At 59.1% G+C, this 22476-nt stretch overlaps 1 protein-coding gene across 3 annotated transcripts in view; it reads right to left on the bottom strand.

Moving 5' to 3' along the window:
* The window catches only part of LOC140372574 (paxillin-like), a 107198-nt gene that overhangs the window by 3514 nt on the left and 81208 nt on the right, over nt 1–22476 (bottom strand). The window contains exons 9-12 of one of the 3 annotated variants that reach the window (XM_072459708.1): nt 16662–16979; nt 12584–12715; nt 11807–11980; nt 6837–6918 (exon numbers count right to left, since the gene is read on the bottom strand). In XM_072459708.1, the coding sequence (XP_072315809.1) occupies nt 6837–6918; nt 11807–11980; nt 12584–12715; nt 16662–16979 (706 nt within the window). The remainder of the gene's footprint in view (nt 1–6836; nt 6919–11806; nt 11981–12583; nt 12716–16661; nt 16980–22476) is intronic. The other 2 variants (XM_072459709.1, XM_072459710.1) reach the window with 2 other exon arrangements.

Below are 22476 nucleotides of genomic sequence, written 5' to 3'. Positions count from 1 at the left end.
CGTGCTCTCACTTCCCTTGCCCTCACTTCCCGTGCTCTCACTTCCTGTGTTCTCACTTCCTGTGCTCTGTGCTCTCACTTCCCGTGCTCTCGCTTCCCGTGCTCTCACTTCCCGTGCTCTCACTTCCTGTGTTCTCACTTCCTGTGCTCTGTGCTCTCGCTTCCCGTGCTCTCGCTTCCCGTGCTCTCGCTTCCCGTGCTCTCGCTTCCCGTGCTCTCACTTCCATTGCTCTCGCTTCCCGTGCTCTCACTTCCTGTGTTCTCACTTCCTGTGCTCTGTGCTCTCGCTTCCTGTGCTCTCGCTTCCCGTGCTCTCGCTTCCCGTGCTCTCGCTTCCCGTGCTCTCGCTTCTCGTGCTCTCGCTTCCCGTGCTCTCGCTTCCCGTGCTCTCGCTTCCCGTGCTCTCGCTTCCCGTGCTCTCGCTTCCCGTGCCCTCGCTTCCCGTGCCCTCGCTTCCCGTGCTCTCGCTTCCCGTGCTCTCGCTTCCCGTGCTCTCGCTTCCCGTGCTCTCGCTTCCTGTGCTCTCGTTTCCCTTGCCCTCGCTACCCGTGCTCTCGCTTCCCGTGCTCTCACTTCCTGTGCTCTGTGTTCTCGCTTCCCGTGCTCTCGCTTCCCGTGCTCTCGCTTCCCGTGCTCTCGCTTCCCTTGCCCTCGCTTCCCTTGCCCTCGCTTCCCTTGCCCTCGCTTCCCGTGCCCTCGCTTCCCGTGCCCTCGCTTCCCGTGCCCTCGCTTCCCGTGCTCTCGCTTCCCTTGCCCTCGCTTCCCTTGCCCTCGCTTCCCGTGTCCTCGCTTCCCGTGCTCTCGCTTCCCGTGCTCTCACTTCCTGTGTTCTCACTTCCTGTGCTCTGTGCTCTCGCTTCCCGTGCTCTCACTTCCTGTGTTCTCACTTCCTGTGCTCTGTGCTCTCGCTTCCTGTGCTCTCACTTCCTGTGCTCTCACTTCCTGTGCTCTGTGCTCTCGCTTCCGTACTCTCGCTTCCCGTGCTCTCGCTTCCCGTGTTCTCGCTTCCCGTGCTCTCGCTTCCCGTGCTCTCGCTTCCCGTGCTCTCGCTTCCCGTGCTCTCGCTTCCCGTGCTCTCGCTTTCCGTGCTCTCGCTTCCTGTGCTCTCGCTTCCCGTGCTCTCACTTCCCTTGCCCTCACTTCCCGTGCTCTCGCTTCCCGTGTTCTCGCTTCCCGTGCTCTGTGCTCTCGCTTCCTGTGCTCTCGCTTCCCGTGTTCTCGCTTCCCGTGCTCTGTGCTCTCGCTTCCTGTGCTCTCGCTTCCCGTGTTCTCGCTTCCCGTGCTCTCGCTTCCCGTGCTCTCGCTTCCCGTGCTCTCGCTTCCCGTGCTCTCACTTCCTGTGTTCTCACTTCCTGTGCTCTGTGCTCTCGCTTCCCGTGCTCTCGCTTCCCGTGCTCTCACTTCCCTTGCCCTCACTTCCCGTGCTCTCGCTTCCCGTGCTCTCACTTCCTGTGTTCTCACTTCCTGTGCTCTGTGCTCTCGCTTCCCGTGTTCTCGCTTCCCGTGCTCTCGCTTCCCGTGCTCTCACTTCCTGTGTTCTCACTTCCTGTGCTCTGTGCTCTCGCTTCCCGTGCTCTCGCTTCCCGTGCTCTCGCTTCCCGTGCTCTCGCTTCCCGTGCTCTCGCTTCCCTTGCCCTCACTTCCCGTGCTCTCGCTTCCCGAGCTCTCACTTCCTGTGTTCTCACTTCCTGTGCTCTGTGCTCTCGCTTCCCGTGTTCTCGCTTCCCGTGTTCTCGCTTCCCGTGCTCTCGCTTCCCGTGCTCTCGCTTCCCGTCGTGTTCTCGCTTCCCGTGCCCTCGCTTCCCGTGTTCTCGCTTCCCGTGTTCTCGCTTCCCGTGCCCTCACTTCCCTTGCCCTCGCTTCCCGTGCTCTCGCTTCCCGTGCTCTCGCTTTCCGTGCTCTCGCTTCCTGTGCTCTCGCTTCCCGTGCTCTCACTTCCCTTGCCCTCACTTCCCGTGCTCTCGCTTCCCGTGCTCTCACTTCCCGTGTTCTCGCTTCCCGTGCTCTGTGCTCTCGCTTCCTGTGCTCTCGCTTCCCGTGCTCTCGCTTCCCGTGCTCTCGCTTCCCGTGCTCTCGCTTCCCGTGCTCTCACTTCCTGTGTTCTCACTTCCTGTGCTCTGTGCTCTCGCTTCCCGTGTTCTCGCTTCCCGTGCTCTCGCTTCCCGTGCTCTCACTTCCTGTGTTCTCACTTCCTGTGCTCTGTGCTCTCGCTTCCCGTGCTCTCGCTTCCCGTGCTCTCGCTTCCCGTGCTCTCGCTTCCCGTGCTCTCGCTTCCCTTGCCCTCACTTCCCGTGCTCTCGCTTCCCGTGCTCTCACTTCCTGTGTTCTCACTTCCTGTGCTCTGTGCTCTCGCTTCCCGTGTTCTCGCTTCCCGTGCTCTCGCTTCCCGTGCTCTCGCTTCCCGTGCTCTCGCTTCCCGTGTTCTCGCTTCCCGTGCCCTCGCTTCCCGTGCTCTCGCTTCCCGTGTTCTCGCTTCCCGTGCCCTCACTTCCCTTGCCCTCGCTTCCCGTGCTCACGCTTCCTGTGTTCTCACTTCCTGTGCTCTGTGCTCTCGCTTCCCGTGCTCTCGCTTCCCGTGCTCTCGCTTCCCGTGCTCTCGCTTCCCGTGCTCTCGCTTCCCGTGCTCTCGCTTCCCGTGCTCTCGCTTCCCGTGCCCTCGCTTCCCGTGCCCTCGCTTCCCGTGCCCTCGCTTCCCTTGCCCTCGCTTCCCTTGCCCTCGCTTCCCGTGCCCTCGCTTCCCGTGCTCTCGCTTCCCGTGCTCTCGCTTCCCGTGCTCTCGCTTCCCGTGCTCTCGCTTCCCGTGCTCTCGCTTCCCGTGCTCTGTGCTCTCGCTTCCCGTGCTCTCGCTTCCCGTGCTCTCGCTTCCCGTGCTCTGTGCTCTCGCTTCCCATGCTCTCGCTTCCCGTGCTCTCGCTTCCCGTGCTCTCGCTTCTCGTGCTCTCGCTTCCCTTGCCCTCGCTTCCCGTGCTCTCGCTTCCCGTGCTCTCGCTTCCCGTGCTCTCGCTTCCCGTGCTCTCGCTTCCCGTGCTCTGTGCTCTCGCTTCCCGTGCTCTCCCTTCCCGTGCTCTGTGCGCTCGCTTCCCGTGCTCTCGCTTCCCGTGCTCTTGCTTCCCGTGCTCTCGCTTCCCGTGCTCTCGCTTCCCGTGCTCTCGCTTCCCGTGCCCTCGCTTCCCGTGCTCTCGCTTCCCGAGCTCTCGCTTCCCGTGCTCTCGCTTCCCGTGCTCTCGCTTCCCGTGTTCTCGCTTCCCGTGCCCTCGCTTCCCGTGCTCTCGCTTCCCGTGTTCTCGCTTCCCGTGTTCTCGCTTCCCTTGCTCTCGCTTCCCGTGCTCTCGCTTCCCGTGTTCTCACTTCCTGTGCTCTGTGCTCTCGCTTCCTGTGCTCTCGCTTCCCGTGTTCTCGCTTCCCGTGCTCTCGCTTCCCGTGTTCTCGCTTCCCGTGCCCTCGCTTCCCGTGCTCTCGCTTCCCGTGCTCTCGCTTCCCTTGCCCTCGCTTCCCGTGCCCTCGCTTCCCGTGCCCTCGCTTCCCGTGCCCTCACTTCCCGTGCTCTCGCTTCCCGTGCTCTCGCTTCCCGTGCTCTCGCTTTCCGTGCTCTGTGCTCTCGCTTCCCGTGCTCTCGCTTCCCGTGCTCTCGCTTCCCTGCTCTCGCTTCCCGTGCTCTCGCTTCCCGTGCTCTCGCTTCTCGTGCTCTCGCTTCCCTTGCCCTCGCTTCCCGTGCTCTCGCTTCCCGTGCTCTCACTTCCCGTGCTCTGTGCGCTCGCTTCCCGTGCTCTCGCTTCCCGTGCCCTCGCTTCCCGTGCCCTCGCTTCCCGTGCCCTCGCTTCCCGTGCTCTCGCTTCCCTTGCCCTCGCTTCCCGTGCCCTCGCTTCCCGTGCCCTCGCTTCCCGTGCCCTCGCTTCCCGTGCCCTCGCTTCCCGTGCTCTCGCTTCCCGTGCTCTCGCTTCCCGTGCTCTCGCTTCCCTTGCTCTCGCTTCCCGTGCTCTCGCTTCCCGTGCTCTCGCTTCCCGTGCTCTCGCTTCCTGTGTTCTCACTTCCTGTGCTCTGTGCTCTCGCTTCCCGTGCTGTCACTTCCTGTGTTCTCACTTTCTGTGCTCTGTGCTCTCGCTTCCGTGCTCTCGCTTCCCGTGCTCTCGCTTCCCTTGCCCTCGCTTCCCGTGCTCTCGCTTCCCGTGCTCTCGCTTCCCGTGCTCTCGCTTCCCGTGCTCTCACTTCCCGTGCCCTCACTTCCCGTGCTCTCGCTTCCCGTGCTCTCACTTCCTGTGTTCTCGCTTCCCGTGCTCTGTGCTCTCGCTTCCCGTGCTCTCGCTTCCCGTGCTCTCGCTTCCCGTGCTCTCGCTTCCCGTGCTCTCGCTTCCCGTGCCCTCACTTCCCGTGCTCTCGCTTCCCGTGCTCTCACTTCCTGTGTTCTCACTTCCTGTGCTCTGTGCTCTCGCTTCCCGTGCTCTCGCTTCCCGTGCTCTCGCTTCCCGTGCTCTCGCTTCCCGTGCTCTCGCTTCCCGTGCTCTCACTTCCCTTGCCCTCACTTCCCGTGCTCTCGCTTCCCGTGCTTTCACTTCCTGTGTTCTCACTTCCTGTGCTCTGTGCTCTCGCTTCCCGTGTTCTCGCTTCCCGTGTTCTCGCTTCCCGTGCTCTCGCTTCCCGTGCTCTCACTTCCTGTGTTCTCACTTCCTGTGCTCTGTGCTCTCGCTTCCTGTGCTCTCGCTTCCCGTGTTCTCGCTTCCCGTGCTCTCGCTTCCCGTGCTCTCGCTTCCCGTGCTCTCGCTTCCCGTGCTCTCGCTTCCCGTGCCCTCGCTTCCCGTGCCCTCGCTTCCCGTGCCCTCGCTTCCCGTGCTCTCGCTTCCCGTGTTCTCGCTTCCCGTGTTCTCGCTTCCCTTGCTCTCGCTTCCCGTGCTCTAGCTTCCCGTGCTCTCGCTTCCCGTGCTCTCGCTTCCCGTGTTCTCACTTCCTGTGCTCTGTGCTCTCGCTTCCTGTGCTCTCGCTTCCCGTGTTCTCGCTTCCCGTGCTCGTGCTTCCCGTGCTCTCGCTTCCCGTGCTCTCGCTTCCCTTGCCCTCGCTTCCCTTGCCCTCGCTTCCCTTCCCCTCGCTTCCCGTGCTCTCGCTTCCCGTGCTCTCACTTCCTGTGTTCTCACTTCCCGTGCTCTCGCTTCCCGTGTTCTCGCTTCCCGTGCTCGTGCTTCCCGTGCTCTCGCTTCCCGTGCTCTCGCTTCCCTTGCCCTCGCTTCCCTTGCCCTCGCTTCCCTTCCCCTCGCTTCCCGTGCTCTCGCTTCCCGTGCTCTCGCTTCCCGTGCTCTCGCTTCCCGTGCTCTCGCTTCCCGTGCTCTCGCTTCCCGTGCTCTCGCTTCCCGTGCTCTCGCTTCCCGTGCTCTGTGCTCTCGCTTCCCGTGCTCTCGCTTCCCGTGCTCTCGCTTCCCGTGCTCTCGCTTCCCTTGCCCTCGCTTCCCGTGCTCTCGCTTCCCGTGCTCTCGCTTCCCGTGTTCTCACTTCCCGTGTTCTCACTTCCTGTGCTCTGTGCTCTCGCTTCCCGTGTTCTCACTTCCTGTGTTCTCGCTTCCCGTGCTCTCGCTTCCCGTGTTCTCGCTTCCCGTGCTCGTGCTTCCCGTGCTCTCGCTTCCCGTGCTCTCGCTTCCCTTGCCCTCGCTTCCCTTGCCCTCGCTTCCCTTCCCCTCGCTTCCCGTGCTCTCGCTTCCCGTGCTCTCGCTTCCCGTGCTCTCGCTTCCCGTGCTCTCGCTTCCCGTGCTCTCGCTTCCCGTGCTCTCGCTTCCCGTGCTCTGTGCTCTCGCTTCCCGTGCTCTCGCTTCCCGTGCTCTCGCTTCCCTTGCCCTCGCTTCCCGTGCTCTCGCTTCCCGTGCTCTCGCTTCCCGTGTTCTCACTTCCCGTGTTCTCACTTCCTGTGCTCTGTGCTCTCGCTTCCCGTGCTCTCGCTTCCCGTGCTCTCGCTTCCCGTGTTCTCGCTTCCCGTGCTCGTGCTTCCCGTGCTCTCGCTTCCCGTGCTCTCGCTTCCCGTGTTCTCGCTTCCCGTGCTCGTGCTTCCCGTGCTCTCGCTTCCCGTGCTCTCGCTTCCCTTGCCCTCGCTTCCCTTCCCCTCGCTTCCCGTGCTCTCGCTTCCCGTGCTCTCGCTTCCCGTGTTCTCGCTTCCCGTGCTCTCGCTTCCCGTGCTCTCGCTTCCCGTGCTCTCGCTTCCCTTGCCCTCGCTTCCCTTCCCCTCGCTTCCCGTGCTCTCGCTTCCCGTGCTCTCGCTTCCCGTGCTCTCGCTTCCCGTGCTCTCGCTTCCCTTGCCCTCGCTTCCCTTCCCCTCGCTTCCCGTGCTCTCGCTTCCCGTGCTCTCGCTTCCCGTGCTCTCGCTTCCCGTGCTCTCGCTTCCCGTGCTCTCGCTTCCCTTGCCCTCGCTTCCCGTGCTCTCGCTTCCCGTGCTCTCGCTTCCCGTGTTCTCACTTCCTGTGTTCTCACTTCCTGTGCTCTGTGCTCTCGCTTCCCGTGCTCTCACTTCCTGTGTTCTCACTTCCTGTGCTCTGTGCTCTCGCTTCCCGTGCTCTCACTTCCTGTGTTCTCACTTCCTGTGCTCTGTGCTCTCGCTTCCTGTGCTCTCACTTCCTGTGCTCTCACTTCCTGTGCTCTCACTTCCTGTGCTCTCACTTCCTGTGCTCTCACTTCCTGTGCTCTCACTTCCTGTGCTCTCACTTCCTGTGCTCTCACTTCCTGTGCTCTCACTTCCTGTGCTCTCACTTCCTGTGCTCTCACTTCCTGTGCTCTCACTTCCTGTGCTCTCACTTCCTGTGCTCTCACTTCCTGTGCTCTCACTTCCTGTGCTCTCACTTCCTGTGCTCTCACTTCCTGTGGTACCTTCAGGTCCAAAGAACTCTCCACACTCGGCGCAGAAGAAATGCTCCGGATGCCACGTCTTGTTCAGAGCCGTCACCACTTTCTGACAAACACACGATCCAAACGTAAAAGTATTATTTATTATTACTATGACAACCAGCTTTACACTAGATTTAGTAAGTAGTAGTATTTGCAGTATTTGCAGTACTCACGTCCAGCACGGGGCCCTCGCAGTAGTGGCAGCAGTAGTATTTGCAGTATTTGCAGTACTCACGTCCAGCACGGGGCCCTCGCAGTAGTGGCAGCAGTAGTATTTGCAGTATTTGCAGTACTCACGTCCAGCACGGGGCCCTCGCAGTAGTGGCAGCAGTAGTATTTGCAGTATTTGCAGTACTCACGTCCAGCACGGGGCCCTCGCAGTAGTGGCAGCAGTAGTATTTGCAGTATTTGCAGTACTCACGTCCAGCACGGGGCCCTCGCAGTAGTGGCAGCAGCAGTATTTGCAGTATTTGCAGTACTCACGTCCAGCACGGGGCCCTCGCAGTAGTGGCAGCAGTAGTATTTGCAGTACTCACGTCCAGCACGGGGCCCTCGCAGTAGTGGCAGCAGTAGTATTTGCAGTACTCACGTCCAGCACGGGGCCCTCGCAGTAGTGGCAGCAGTAGTATTTGCAGTACTCACGTCCAGCACGGGGCCCTCGCAGTAGTGGCAGCAGTAGTATTTGCAGTACTCACGTCCAGCACGGGGCCCTCGCAGTAGTGGCAGCAGTAGTATTTGCAGTACTCACGTCCAGCACGGGGCCCTCGCAGTAGTGGTAGCAGTAGTATTTGCAGTACTCACGTCCAGCACGGGGCCCTCGCAGTAGTGGCAGCAGTAGTATTTGCAGTACTCACGTCCAGCACGGGGCCCTCGCAGTAGTGGCAGCAGTAGTATTTGCAGTATTTGCAGTACTCACGTCCAGCACGGGGCCCTCGCAGTAGTGGCAGCAGTAGTATTTGCAGTATTTGCAGTACTCACGTCCAGCACGGGGCCCTCGCAGTAGTGGCAGCAGTAGTATTTGCAGTACTCACGTCCAGCACGGGGCCCTCGCAGTAGTGGCAGCAGTAGTATTTGCAGTACTCGCGTCCAGCACGGGGCCCTCGCAGTAGTGGCAGCAGTAGTATTTGCAGTACTCACGTCCAGCACGGGGCCCTCGCAGTAGTGGCAGCAGTAGTATTTGCAGTACTCACGTCCAGCACGGGGCCCTCGCAGTAGTGGCAGTAGTAGTATTTGCAGTACTCACGTCCAGCACGGGGCCCTCGCAGTAGTGGCAGCAGTAGTATTTGCAGTACTCACGTCCAGCACGGGGCCCTCGCAGTAGTGGCAGCAGTAGTATTTGCAGTACTCACGTCCAGCACGGGGCCCTCGCAGTAGTGGCAGCAGTAGTATTTGCAGTACTCACGTCCAGCACGGGGCCCTCGCAGTAGTGGCAGCAGTAGTATTTGCAGTACTCACGTCCAGCACGGGGCCCTCGCAGTAGTGGCAGCAGTAGTATTTGCAGTACTCACGTCCAGCACGGGGCCCTCGCAGTAGTGGCAGCAGTAGTATTTGCAGTACTCACGTCCAGCACGGGGCCCTCGCAGTAGTGGCAGTAGTAGTATTTGCAGTACTCACGTCCAGCACGGGGCCCTCGCAGTAGTGGCAGCAGTAGTATTTGCAGTACTCACGTCCAGCACGGGGCCCTCGCAGTAGTGGCAGCAGTAGTATTTGCAGTACTCACGTCCAGCACGGGGCCCTCGCAGTAGTGGCAGCAGTAGTATTTGCAGTACTCACGTCCAGCACGGGGCCCTCGCAGTAGTGGCAGCAGTAGTATTTGCAGTACTCACGTCCAGCACGGGGCCCTCGCAGTAGTGGCAGCAGTAGTATTTGCAGTACTCACGTCCAGCACGGGGCCCTCGCAGTAGTGGCAGCAGTAGTATTTGCAGTACTCACGTCCAGCACGGGGCCCTCGCAGTAGTGGCAGCAGTAGTATTTGCAGTACTCACGTCCAGCACGGGGCCCTCGCAGTAGTGGCAGCAGTAGTATTTGCAGTACTCACGTCCAGCACGGGGCCCTCGCAGTAGTGGCAGCAGTAGCATTTGCAGTACTCACGTCCAGCACGGGGCCCTCGCAGTAGTGGCAGCAGTAGTATTTGCAGTACTCACGTCCAGCACGGGGCCCTCGCAGTAGTGGCAGCAGTAGTATTTGCAGTACTCACGTCCAGCACGGGGCCCTCGCAGTAGTGGCAGCAGTAGTATTTGCAGTACTCACGTCCAGCACGGGGCCCTCGCAGTAGTGGCAGCAGTAGTATTTGCAGTACTCAGTCCAGCACGGGGCCCTCGCAGTAGTGGCAGCAGTAGTATTTGCAGTACTCACGTCCAGCACGGGGCCCTCGCAGTAGTGGCAGCAGTAGTATTTGCAGTACTCACGTCCAGCACGGGGCCCTCGCAGTAGTGGTAGCAGTAGTATTTGCAGTACTCACGTCCAGCACGGGGCCCTCGCAGTAGTGGCAGCAGTAGTATTTGCAGTACTCACGTCCAGCACGGGGCCCTCGCAGTAGTGGCAGCAGTAGTATTTGCAGTACTCACGTCCAGCACGGGGCCCTCGCAGTAGTGGCAGCAGTAGTATTTGCAGTACTCACGTCCAGCACGGGGCCCTCGCAGTAGTGGCAGCAGTAGTATTTGCAGTACTCACGTCCAGCACGGGGCCGTCGCAGTAGTGGCAGCAGTAGTATTTGCAGTACTCACGTCCAGCACGGGGCCCTCGCAGTAGTGGCAGCAGTAGTATTTGCAGTACTCACGTCCAGCACGGGGCCCTCGCAGTAGTGGCAGCAGTAGTATTTGCAGTACTCACGTCCAGCACGGGGCCCTCGCAGTAGTGGCAGCAGTAGTATTTGCAGTACTCACGTCCAGCACGGGGCCCTCGCAGTAGTGGCAGCAGTAGTATTTGCAGTACTCACGTCCAGCACGGGGCCCTCGCAGTAGTGGCAGCAGTAGTATTTGCAGTACTCACGTCCAGCACGGGGCCCTCGCAGTAGTGGCAGCAGTAGTATTTGCAGTACTCACGTCCAGCACGGGGCCCTCGCAGTAGTGGCAGCAGTAGTATTTGCAGTACTCACGTCCAGCACGGGGCCCTCGCAGTAGTGGCAGCAGTAGTATTTGCAGTACTCACGTCCAGCACGGGGCCCTCGCAGTAGTGGCAGCAGTAGTATTTGCAGTACTCACGTCCAGCACGGGGCCCTCGCAGTAGTGGCAGCAGTAGTATTTGCAGTACTCACGTCCAGCACGGGGCCCTCGCAGTAGTGGCAGCAGTAGTATTTGCAGTACTCACGTCCAGCACGGGGCCCTCGCAGTAGTGGCAGCAGTAGTATTTGCAGTACTCACGTCCAGCACGGGGCCCTCGCAGTAGTGGCAGCAGTAGTATTTGCAGTACTCACGTCCAGCACGGGGCCCTCGCAGTAGTGGCAGCAGTAGTATTTGCAGTACTCACGTCCAGCACGGGGCCCTCGCAGTAGTGGCAGCAGTAGTATTTGCAGTACTCACGTCCAGCACGGGGCCCTCGCAGTAGTGGCAGCAGTAGTATTTGCAGTACTCACGTCCAGCACGGGGCCCTCGCAGTAGTGGCAGCAGTAGTATTTGCAGTACTCACGTCCAGCACGGGGCCCTCGCAGTAGTGGCAGCAGTAGTATTTGCAGTACTCACGTCCAGCACGGGGCCCTCGCAGTAGTGGCAGCAGTAGTATTTGCAGTACTCACGTCCAGCACGGGGCCCTCGCAGTAGTGGCAGCAGTAGTATTTGCAGTACTCACGTCCAGCACGGGGCCCTCGCAGTAGTGGCAGCAGTAGTATTTGCAGTACTCACGTCCAGCACGGGGCCCTCGCAGTAGTGGCAGTAGTAGTATTTGCAGTACTCACGTCCAGCACGGGGCCCTCGCAGTAGTGGCAGCAGTAGTATTTGCAGTACTCACGTCCAGCACGGGGCCCTCGCAGTAGTGGCAGCAGTAGTATTTGCAGTACTCACGTCCAGCACGGGGCCCTCGCAGTAGTGGCAGCAGTAGTATTTGCAGTACTCACGTCCAGCACGGGGCCCTCGCAGTAGTGGCAGCAGTAGTATTTGCAGTACTCACGTCCAGCACGGGGCCCTCGCAGTAGTGGCAGCAGTAGTATTTGCAGTACTCACGTCCAGCACGGGGCCCTCGCAGTAGTGGCAGCAGTAGTATTTGCAGTACTCACGTCCAGCACGGGGCCCTCGCAGTAGTGGCAGCAGTAGTATTTGCAGTACTCACGTCCAGCACGGGGCCCTCGCAGTAGTGGCAGCAGTAGTATTTGCAGTACTCACGTCCAGCACGGGGCCCTCGCAGTAGTGGCAGCAGTAGTATTTGCAGTACTCACGTCCAGCACGGGGCCCTCGCAGTAGTGGCAGCAGTAGTATTTGCAGTACTCACGTCCAGCACGGGGCCCTCGCAGTAGTGGCAGCAGTAGTATTTGCAGTACTCACGTCCAGCACGGGGCCCTCGCAGTAGTGGCAGCAGTAGTATTTGCAGTACTCACGTCCAGCACGGGGCCCTCGCAGTAGTGGCAGCAGTAGTATTTGCAGTACTCACGTCCAGCACGGGGCCCTCGCAGTAGTGGCAGCAGTAGTATTTGCAGTACTCACGTCCAGCACGGGGCCCTCGCAGTAGTGGCAGCAGTAGTATTTGCAGTACTCACGTCCAGCACGGGGCCCTCGCAGTAGTGGCAGCAGTAGTATTTGCAGTACTCACGTCCAGCACGGGGCCCTCGCAGTAGTGGCAGCAGTAGTATTTGCAGTACTCACGTCCAGCACGGGGCCCTCGCAGTAGTGGCAGCAGTAGTATTTGCAGTACTCACGTCCAGCACGGGGCCCTCGCAGTAGTGGCAGCAGTAGTATTTGCAGTACTCACGTCCAGCACGGGGCCCTCGCAGTAGTGGCAGCAGTAGTATTTGCAGTACTCACGTCCAGCACGGGGCCCTCGCAGTAGTGGCAGCGCGGCGAGAACAGCCGGTGGTAGTCGCTCTCACAGAACGGAACTCCGTCGCGCTCAAAGAAGTTTCTGGAGCCGATCTGGTCCTGACAGTGAGAACACACAAAGTGCTCCGGATGCCACGCCTTTCCCATCGCCGTGACAACCTGCAGGACAGAGAGGGACGGTCAGAGCAGGTCCAGGTCCCCAGTCCTGAGGGCCTCACCATGGCTCACATACAGCAGTGGGGCCCCTCACCCTGGCTCACATACAGCAGTGGGGCCTCTCACCCTGGCTCACATACAGGAGTGGGGCCCCTCACCCTGGCTCACATACAGCAGTGGGGCCTCTCACCCTGGCTCACATACAGGAGTGGGGCCTCTCACCCTGGCTCACATACAGCAGTGGGGCCCCTCACCCTGGCTCACATACAGGAGTGGGGCCTCTCACCCTGGCTCACATACAGGAGTGGGGCCTCTCACCCTGGCTCACATACAGGAGTGGGGCCTCTCACCCTGGCTCACATACAGCAGTGGGGCCCCTCACCCTGGCTCACATACAGCAGTCGGGCCCCTCACCCTGGCTCACATACAGCAGTGGGGCCCCTCACCCTGGCTCACATACAGCAGTGGGGCCCCTCACCCTGGCTCACATACAGCAGTCGGGCCCCTCACCCTGGCTCACATACAGCAGTGGGGCCCCTCACCCTGGCTCACATACAGCAGTGGGGCCCCTCACCGTGGCTCACATACAGCAGTGGGGCCCCTCACCTGTCCCACGATGGGCTTCTTACAGGCCCCACAGACGCCTTTGGCCCCGGTCTGGACCCCGAGGCGGTTCAGGTCAGACTGGAGACTGCCCAGCATGTTGTCCAGTTTGTTTGGAGGATCTGACGACTGCTTCTGAGGGAAAGAGCACAAAGAGTAACAAAGAAGATCGCACACAAAGGAAAGAGAAGAGCACAAAGAAGATCACACACAAAGGAAAGGAAAGAGCACAAAGAGTAACAAAGATCACACGCAAACAATCATCAAACTTTACATTAGGCAGAGTTTAATCAGCAACATATAAAGTATAAATTAAAACCGTTTCACTGTTATTAATCAGCTAATTATCATTAGCCTCAAGCTAACACGCAGCGTCATCTGAGCTAACGCTGCAGAGCAGAGTTATTTTGGCCCCTGCAGTACCTCGGGGCCCACAGGAATTATTTTGGCCCCTGCAGTACCTCGGGGCCCACAGGAGTAATTTTGGCCCCTGCAGTACCTTGGGGCCCACAGGAGTTATTTTGGCCCCTGCAGTACCTCGGGGCCCACAGGAGTAATTTTGGCCCCTGCAGTACCTTGGGGCCCACAGGAGTTATTTTGGCCCCTGCAGTACCTCGGGGCCCACAGGAGTAATTTTGGCCCCTGCACTACCTCGGGGCCCACAGGAGTAATTTTGGCCCCTGTAGTACCTCGGGGCCCAAAGGAGTAATATTGGCCCCTGCAGTACCTCGGGGCCCACAGGAGTTATTTTGGCCCCTGCAGTACCTCGGGGCCCACAGGAGTTATTTTGGCCCCTGCAGTACCTCGGGGCCCACAGCAGTTATTTCCATCGTGGTAAGTGCGCTGTCATGTGGAGGCTTAGGTTTCGGCTGCAGGGCGAGTTTGACATTCCTGCCCTGGCCCCCTGGTTCCGGGGCCCAAAGCGGGTCAGATCCTGGTCCATCACTCCACACAAACTAAGCCTCTAAAGCCCGGCCCCCGAGAGCCTAGCAACTGCTGCTGGCGCCAACGAGGCAGAGACCACCCAACATCGAGGAGTTCACACTTTTAACACTTCAAACATTTGATGTTCTCTTTCTATTTAAAGAGACAAAAGAGAATCACAAAGAAGATTAACTCAGATCTCAAATGTTATAAAAACAGAGCCCACCACAGCAGGGTTCAGAGCCCACCACAACAGGGTTCAGAGCCCACCACAGCAGGGTTCAGAGCCCACCACAACAGGGTTCAGAGCCCACCACAACAGGGTTCAGAGCCCACCACAGCAGGGTTCAGAGCCCACCACAGCAGGGTTCAGAGCCCACCACAGCAGGGTTCAGAGCCCACCACAGCAGGGTTCAGTGCCCACCACAGCGGGGTTCAGAGCCCACCACAGCGGGGTTCAGAGCCCACCACAGCGGGGTTCAGTGCCCACCACAGCGGGGTCCAGAGCCCACCACAGCGGGGTCCAGAGCCCACCACAGCGGGGTCCAGAGCCCACCACAGCGGGGTTCAAAGCCCACCACAGCGGGGTTCAGAGCCCACCACAGCAGGGTTCAGAGCCCACCACAGCAGGGTTCAGAGCCCACCACAGCAGGGTTCAGAGCCCACCACAGCGGGGTTCAGAGCCCACCACAGCGGGGTTCAGTGCCCACCACAGCGGGGTTCAGAGCCCACCACAGCGGGGTCCAGAGCCCACCACAGCGGGGTCCAGAGACCACCACAGCGGGGTCCAGAGCCCACCACGGCGGGGTCCAGAGCCCACCACGGCGGGGTTCAGAGCCCACCACGGCGGGGTTCAGTGCCCACCACGGCGGGGTTCAGAGCCCACCACGGCGGAGTTCAGAGCCCACCACGGCGGGGTCAAGAGCCCACCACGGCGGGGTCAAGAGCCCACCACGGCGGGGTCAAGAGCCCACCACGGCGGGGTCAAGAGCCCACCACGGCGGGGTCAAGAGCCCACCACGGCGGGGTCAAGAGCCCACCACGGCGGGGTCAAGAGCCCACCACGGCGGGGTTCAGTGCCCACCACGGCGGGGTTCAGTGCCCACCACGGCGGGGTTCAGTGCCCACCACGGCGGGGTTCAGAGCCCACCACAGCGGGGTCAAGAGCCCACCACAGCAGTGTTCAGAGCCCACCACAGCAGTGTTCAGAGCCCACCAAAGCAGTGTTCAGAGCCCACCACAGCAGGGTTCAGAGCCCACCACAGCAGGGTTCAGAGCCCACCACAGCAGGGTTCAGAGCCCACCACAGCAGTGTTCAGAGCCCACCACAGCAGTGTTCATAGCCCACCACAGCAGGGTTCAGAACCCACCACAGCAGTGTTCAGAGCCCACCACAGTCTCAATCCTGGTTCTGACCTCAGCGTTTGACCATCGACCACAACATTCTATTGCAGAGCTCCTCCCCTTGTTCTAAAGTAACTCACGGTGTGCCTCAGGGGTCAGTACTGGGTCCAGGTCTCTTTACTCTTTACATGCTGCCGTTAGGTCACATGATCAGGTCACATGATCAGGTCACATGGCATTAACTTCCACTGCTCTGCAGACGACACTCAGCTGTATTGATCAATGAACCTGATCAGAGCGATCAAGTTCAGACTTAGAGCTCGTGTGAAGGAGATAAAAACCTGGAGGTCATTGTGCTGGAGGTCATTGTGCTGGAGGTCATTGTGCTGAAGGTCATTGTGCTGGAGGTCATTGTGCTGGAGGTCATTGTGCTGGAGGTCATTGTGCTGGAGTCTCTTCACTGGCTCCTGTCCAGTTTAGAATCACATTTAAACTCCTCCTCCTGATTTACAAAGCCATAAATGACATGGCCCCTCCCACCTCAAAGATGCTCTAGAATCATCTCATCCAATCAGAGCTCTTCACTCTCACCTTTCACACACTTTCTCACTGGCCCAATGGCACAACAACACGATGGAGGGAACTGGGACTGAACCTCCAGAGCTGCAGATGCTCTCCCTCTACTGCCCCCTGCTGTTAGTATCACCAAATCACAAAGCATCATGAACGCCAAACGCCGAAGCACATCTGACCTTTCTTCAGGTCAGGTCAGCCAGGTCAGGTCAGGGGCAGTGGACCAGGTCAGGTCAGGTCAGGTCAGGGGCAGTGGACCAGGTCAGGTCAGGGCCAGTGGACCAGGTCAGGTCAGGGCCAGTGGACCAGGTCAGGTCAGGGGCAGTGGACCAGGTCAGGTCAGGGGCAGTGGACCAGGTCAGGTCAGGTCAGGGGCAGTGGACCAGGTCAGGTCAGGTCAGGGGCAGTGGACCAGGTCAGGTCAGGTCAGGGGCAGTGGACCAGGTCAGGTCAGGGGCAGTGGACCAGGTCAGGTCAGGTCAGGGGCAGTGGACCAGGTCAGGTCAGGTCAGGGGCAGTGGACCAGGTCAGGTCAGGAGCAGTGGACCAGGTCAGGTCAGGTCAGGGGCAGTGGACCAGGTCAGGTCAGGAGCAGTGGACCAGGTCAGGTCAGGTCAGGGGCAGTGGACCAGGTCAGGTCAGGAGCAGTGGACCAGGTCAGGTCAGGTCAGGAGCAGTGGACCAGGTCAGGTCAGGTCAGGGGCAGTGGACCAGGTCAGGTCAGGAGCAGTGGACCAGGTCAGGTCAGGTCAGGGGCAGTGGACCAGGTCAGGTCAGGAGCAGTGGACCAGGTCAGGTCAGGTCAGGGGCAGTGGACCAGGTCAGGTCAGGAGCAGTGGACCAGGTCAGGTCAGGTCAGGAGCAGTGGACCAGGTCAGGTCAGGGGCAGTGGACCAGGTCAGGTCAGGTCAGGAGCAGTGGACCAGGTCAGGTCAGGTCAGGAGCAGTGGACCAGGTCAGGTCAGGTCAGGGGCAGTGGACCAGGAGGAGGAGAAACCAGGAGTGGTTTCCTGTTCAGGTCTTGCCTCAGAAGCTTCAAGAGGATCATGAGCTCAGAGTCTCAGGACCTGAGCAGGAAACACATGAACCTGAGCCAGACCAAACGTGGAGAACATGCAAACTCCTCTCAGAAGACGCCATATTATCTGGGAATCCAACCCCAGACCTTCTGGCTTTGTGCCGTCCCGGCTAACCACTCTGCCACAACAGAACAAACGCAGAACATGCCGGCGGGCGGTGCCTGCAGCGGAGGGAAGACCGGGTCGTAGTCGGTCTGACAGCCCACGGACGAGAACTCTTTAGGGGGCAGCGTAGGTTCTCCTGGAGGTGGTGTGGGTTCTCTGGGAGGAGGTGGTGTGGGTTCTCTGGGAGGAGGTGGTGTGGGTTCTCTGGGAGGAGGTGGTGTGGGTTCTCTGGGCGGAGGAGTGGGTTCTCTGGGCGGAGGAGTGGGTTCTTTGGGCGGAGGAGGCGTGGGTGGAGGCGGAAGCAGTGGAGCAGATTTCTGAGGAGGAGGCAGAACCTTCCTCTGGGGTGTGGGGGAGTCGGGGGGGATGATGATCTGAGGAGGGACAGGGAGCCACAGGAACAGTCAGGACCAGAACCTGCTCCGGAGCAGAGCCTGATCTGGACCAGAACCTGCTCAGGACCAGAACCTGCTCTGGACCAGAACCTGCTCAGTACCAGAACCTGCTCTGGACCAGAACCTGCTCTGGACCAGAACCTGCTCAGTACCAGAACCTGCTCAGGACCAGAACCTGCTCCGGAGCAGAGCCTGATCTGGACCAGAACCTGCTCTGGACCAGAACCTGCTCAGTACCAGAACCTGCTCTGGACCAGAACCTGCTCTGGACCAGAACCTGCTCAGGACCAGAACCTGCTCTGGACCAGAACCTGCTCAGTACCAGAACCTGCTCAGGACCAGAACCTGCTCCGGAGCAGAGCCTGATCTGGACCAGAACCTGCTCTGGACCAGAACCTGCTCAGTACCAGAACCTGCTCTGGACCAGAACCTGCTCTGGACCAGAACCTGCTCAGGACCAGAACCTGCTCTGGACCAGAACCTGCTCAGGACCAGAACCTGCTCAGTACCAGAACCTGCTCTGGACCAGAACCTGCTCAGGACCAGAACCTGCTCAGTACCAGAACCTGCTCTGGACCAGAGCATTGCTCAGGACCAGAACCTGCTCTGGACCAGAACCTGCTCAGGACCAGAACCTGCTCAGTACCAGAACCTGCTCAGGACCAGAACCTGCTCCGGAGCAGAGCCTGATCTGGACCAGAACCTGCTCTGGACCAGAACCTGCTCTGGACCAGAACCTGCTCTGGACCAGAACCTGCTCAGGACCAGAACCTGCTCAGGACCAGGCAAAGACTTTGTCAGGTCTAGGTTCATGCGCGGACGATCTGACCTGAACTTTCTCTGGGCTAAAATTCTAACAAGTAACTGGTTTTATGAACCATCTGAACTTGATTCTGAGCTCTACAGAAGCTCTACAGAAGCTCTAAAGAAACTCTGAAGAAGCTCTACAGAAGCTCTGAAGAAGCTCTACAGAAGCTCTACAGAAGCTCTGAAGAAGCTCTGAGGAAGCTCTACAGAAGCTCTACAGAAGCTCCGCAGAAGCTCTGCAGGAGCTCTACAGAAGCTCTATAGAAGCTCTATAGAAGCTCTGCAGAAGCTCTGCAGAAGCTCTGCAGAAGCTCCATAGAAGCTCCGCAGAAGCTCCGCAGGAGCTCTATAGAAGCTCTACAGAAGCTCTACAGGAGCTCTGCAGAAGCTCTACAGAAGCTCTGCAGAAGCTCTACAGAAGCTCTGCAGAAGCTCTGCAGAAGCTCCATAGAAGCTCCGCAGAAGCTCCGCAGAAGCTCTATAGAAGCTCTGCAGAAGCTCCGCAGAAGCTCTACAGGAGCTATACAGGAGCTCTATAGAAGCTCTGCAGAAGCTCTGCAGAAGCTCTACAGAAGCTCCACAGAAGCTCCACAGAAGCTCTACAGAAGCTCTACAGAAGCTCTGCAGAAGCTCCGCAGAAGCTCCGCAGAAGCTCCGCAGAAGCTCCGCAGAAGCTCTACAGAAGCTATGCAGAAGCTCTGCAGAAGCTCTACAGAAGCTCTACAGAAGCTCTATAGAAGCTCTGCAGAAGCTCTACAGAAGCTCTGCAGAAGCTCTACAGAAGCTCTATAGAAGCTCTGCAGAAGCTCTATAGAAGCTCTGCAGAAGCTCTGCAGAAGCTCTACAGAAGCTCTGCAGAAGCTCTACAGAAGCTCTATAGAAGCTCTACAGAAGCTCTATAGAAGCTCTGCAGAAGCTCTGCAGAAGCTCTACAGAAGCTCTATAGAAGCTCCGCAGAAGCTCTACAGAAGCTCTACAGAAGCTCTACAGAAGCTCTATAGAAGCTCCGCAGAAGCTCTACAGAAGCTCTATAGAAGCTCTACAGAAGCTCTACAGAAGCTCTATAGAAGCTCCGCAGAAGCTCTACAGAAGCTCTATAGAAGCTCTACAGAAGCTCTACAGAAGCTCTATAGAAGCTCTACAGAAGCTCTACAGAAGCTCTACAGAAGCTCTACAGAAGCTCTACAGGAGCTCTATAGAAGCTCCGCAGAAGCTCTACAGAAGCTCTACAGAAGCTCTACAGAAGCTCCGCAGAAGCTCCGCAGAAGCTCTACAGAAGCTCTATAGAAGCTCCGCAGAAGCTCCGCAGAAGCTCTACAGAAGCTCTGCAGAAGCTCTGCAGAAGCTCTACAATAGCTCTATAGAAGCTCTACAGAAGCTCTGCAGAAGCTCTGCAGAAGCTCTACAATAGCTCTACAGAAGCTCTACAGAAGCTCTACAGAAGCTCCGCAGAAGCTCCGCAGAAGCTCTACAGAAGCTCTACAATAGCTCTACAGAAGCTCTACAGAAGCTCTACAGAAGCTCTATAGAAGCTCCGCAGAAGCTCCGCAGAAGCTCTATAGAAGCTCTACAGAAGCTCTATAGAAGCTCTACAGAAGCTCTATAGAAGCTCTGCAGAAGACATTTTTGATGGAAATTGCTCTGGACCAATCCATGGACAACATTTTTGACCCTCTTAATTAGCCGTCTCCATGGCAACGCTGATACTGACGGAGAACGTGTTTCTTTCCCTCAGAAGCATTTGGGCTCTTTTGGTAGAGTTTACAGACCTTTCTCTCTGCTCCTCCCTCTCTCTCTGCTCCTCCCTCTCTCTCTGCTCCTCCCTCTCTCCCTCTCTCTGCTCCTCCCTCTCTCTCTGCTCCTCCCTCTCTCTCTGCTCCTCCCTCTCTCCCTCTCTCTGCTCCTCCCTCTCTCTCTGCTCCTCTCTCTCCCTCTCTCTGATCCTCCCTCTCTCTCTGCTCCTCCCTTTCTCTCTGCTCCTCCCTCTTTCTCTGCTCCTCCCTCTCTCTCTGCTCCTCCCTCTCCCTCTCTCTGCTCCTCCCTCTCTCTCTGCTCCTCCCTCTCTCTCTCTCTGCTCCTCCCTCTCTCTCTGCTCCTCCCTCTTTCTCTGCTCCTCCCTCTCTCTCTCTGCTCCTCCCTTTCTCTGCTCCTCCCTCTCTCTCTGCTCCTCCCTCTCTCTCTGCTCCTCTCTCTCCCTCTCTCTGCTCCTCCCTCTCTCTCTGCTCCTCCCTCTCTCTCTGCTCCTCTCTCTCTCTCTGCTCCTCTCTCTCCCTCTCTCTGCTCCTCCCTCTCTCTCTGCTCCTCCCTCTCTCTCTGCTCCTCCCTCTCTCTCTGCTCCTCTCTCTCCCTCTCTCTGCTCCTCCCTCTTTCTCTGCTCCTCCCTTTCTCTCTGCTCCTCCCTCTCTCTCTGCTCCTCCCTCTCTCTCTGCTCCTCCCTCTCTCTCTGCTTCTCTCTCTCTCCCTCTCTCTGCTCCTCCCTCTCTCTCTGCTCCTCCCTCTCTCTGATCCTCCCTCTCTCTCTGCTCCTCTCTCTCTCTGCTCCTCCCTTTCTCTCTGCTCCTCCCTCTTTCTCTGCTCCTCCCTCTCTCTCTGCTCCTCTCTCTCCCTCTCTCTGCTCCTCCCTCTCTCTCTGCTCCTCTCTCTCCCTCTCTCTGCTCCTCCCTCTCTCTCTGCTCCTCCCTCTCTCTCTGCTCCTCTCTCTCTCCCTCTCTCTGCTCCTCCCTCTCTCTCTGCTCCTCCCTCTCTCTCTGCTCCTCCCTCTCTCTCTGCTCCTCTCTCTCCCTCTCTCTGCTCCTCCCTCTCTCTCTGCTCCTCCCTCTCTCTCTGCTCCTCTCTCTCTCTGCTGCTCCCTCTCTCTCTGCTCCTCCCTCTCTCTCCCTCTCTCTGATCCTCCCTCTCTCTCTGCTCCTCCCTCTCTCTCTGCTCCTCTCTCTCCCTCTCTCTGATCCTCCCTCTCTCTCTGCTCCTCCCTCTCTCTCTGCTCCTCCCTTTCTCTCTGCTCCTCCCTCTTTCTCTGCTCCTCCCTCTCTCTCTGCTCCTCTCTCTCCCTCTCTCTGCTCCTCCCTCTCTCTCTGCTCCTCTCTCTCCCTCTCTCTGCTCCTCCCTCTCTCTCTGCTCCTCCCTCTCTCTCTGCTCCTCTCTCTCTCCCTCTCTCTGCTCCTCCCTCTCTCTCTACTCCTCCCTCTCTCTCTGCTCCTCCCTCTCTCTCTGCTCCTCTCTCCCTCTCTCTGCTCCTCCCTCTCTCTCTGCTCCTCCCTCTCTCTCTGCTCCTCTCTCTCTCCCTCTCTCTGCTCCTCCCTCTCTCTCTGCTCCTCCCTCTCTCTCTGCTCCTCCCTCTCTCTCTGCTCCTCCCTCTCTCTCTGCTCCTCCCTCTTTCTCTGCTCCTCCCTCTCCCTCTCTCTGCTCCTCCCTCTCTCTCTGCTCCTCCCTCTTTCTCTGCTCCTCCCTCTCTCTCTCTGCTCCTCCCTTTCTCTGCTCCTCTCTCTCCCTCTCTCTGCTCCTCCCTCTCTCTCTGCTCCTCCCTCTCTCTCTGCTCCTCTCTCTCTCTCTGCTCCTCTCTCTCCCTCTCTCTGCTCCTCCCTCTTTCTCTGCTCCTCCCTTTCTCTCTGCTCCTCCCTCTTTCTCTGCTCCTCCCTCTCTCTCTGCTCCTCTCTCTCCCTGCTCCTCTCTCTCCCTCTCTCTGCTCCTCCCTCTCTCTCTGCTCCTCCCTCTCTCCCTCTCTCTGCTCCTCCCTCTCTCTCTGCTCCTCCCTTTCTCTCTGCTCCTCCCTCTTTCTCTGCTCCTCCCTCTCTCTCTGCTCCTCTCTCTCCCTCTCTCTGCTCCTCCCTCTCTCTCTGCTCCTCCCTCTCTCTCTCCTCCTCTCTCTCTCTGCTCCTCTCTCTCTCTCTGCTCCTCCCTCTCTCTCTGCTCCTCTCTCTCCCTCTCTCTGATCCTCCCTCTCTCTCTGCTCCTCCCTCTCTCTCTGCTCCTCTCTCTCCCTCTCTCTGATCCTCCCTCTCTCTCTGCTCCTCCCTCTCTCTCTGCTCCTCCCTTTCTCTCTGCTCCTCCCTCTTTCTCTGCTCCTCCCTCTCTCTCTCTGCTCCTCCCTCTCTCTCTGCTCCTCCTTCTCTCTCTGCTCCTCTCTCCCTCTCTCTGCTCCTCCCTCTCTCTCTGCTCCTCCCTCTCTCTCTGCTCCTCCCTTTCTCTCTGCTCCTCCCTCTTTCTCTGCTCCTCCCTCTCTCTCTGCTCCTCTCTCTCCCTCTCTCTGCTCCTCCCTCTCTCTCTGCTCCTCTCTCTCCCTCTCTCTGCTCCTCCCTCTTTCTCTGCTGCTCCCTCTTTCTCTGCTCCTCCCTCTCTCTCTGCTCCTCTCTCTCCCTCTCTCTGCTCCTCCCTCTCTCTCTGCTCCTCTCTCTCCCTCTCTCTGCTCCTCCCTCTCTCTCTGCTCCTCCCTCTCTCTCTGCTCCTCTCTCTCCCTCTCTCTGATCCTCCCTCTCTCTCTGCTCCTCCCTCTCCCTCTCTCTGATCCTCCCTCTCTCTCTGCTCCTCCCTCTCTCTCTGCTCCTCCCTTTCTCTCTGCTCCTCCCTCTTTCTCTGCTCCTCCCTCTCTCTCTCTGCTCCTCCCTCTCTCTCTCTGCTCCTCCCTTTCTCTCTGCTCCTCCCTCTTTCTCTGCTCCTCCCTCTCTCTCTGCTC

The sequence above is a fragment of the Eucyclogobius newberryi genome, unplaced genomic scaffold, assembly GCF_026437365.1.
Source record: "Eucyclogobius newberryi isolate DKJ021-1_F unplaced genomic scaffold, fEucNew1.0.hap1 SCAF_26, whole genome shotgun sequence".
Classification (NCBI taxonomy): domain Eukaryota; kingdom Metazoa; phylum Chordata; class Actinopteri; order Gobiiformes; family Gobiidae; genus Eucyclogobius; species Eucyclogobius newberryi.
The sequence above is the reverse complement of the archived record's forward strand: the minus strand, read 5'-3'. Positions and strand labels throughout refer to the sequence as shown.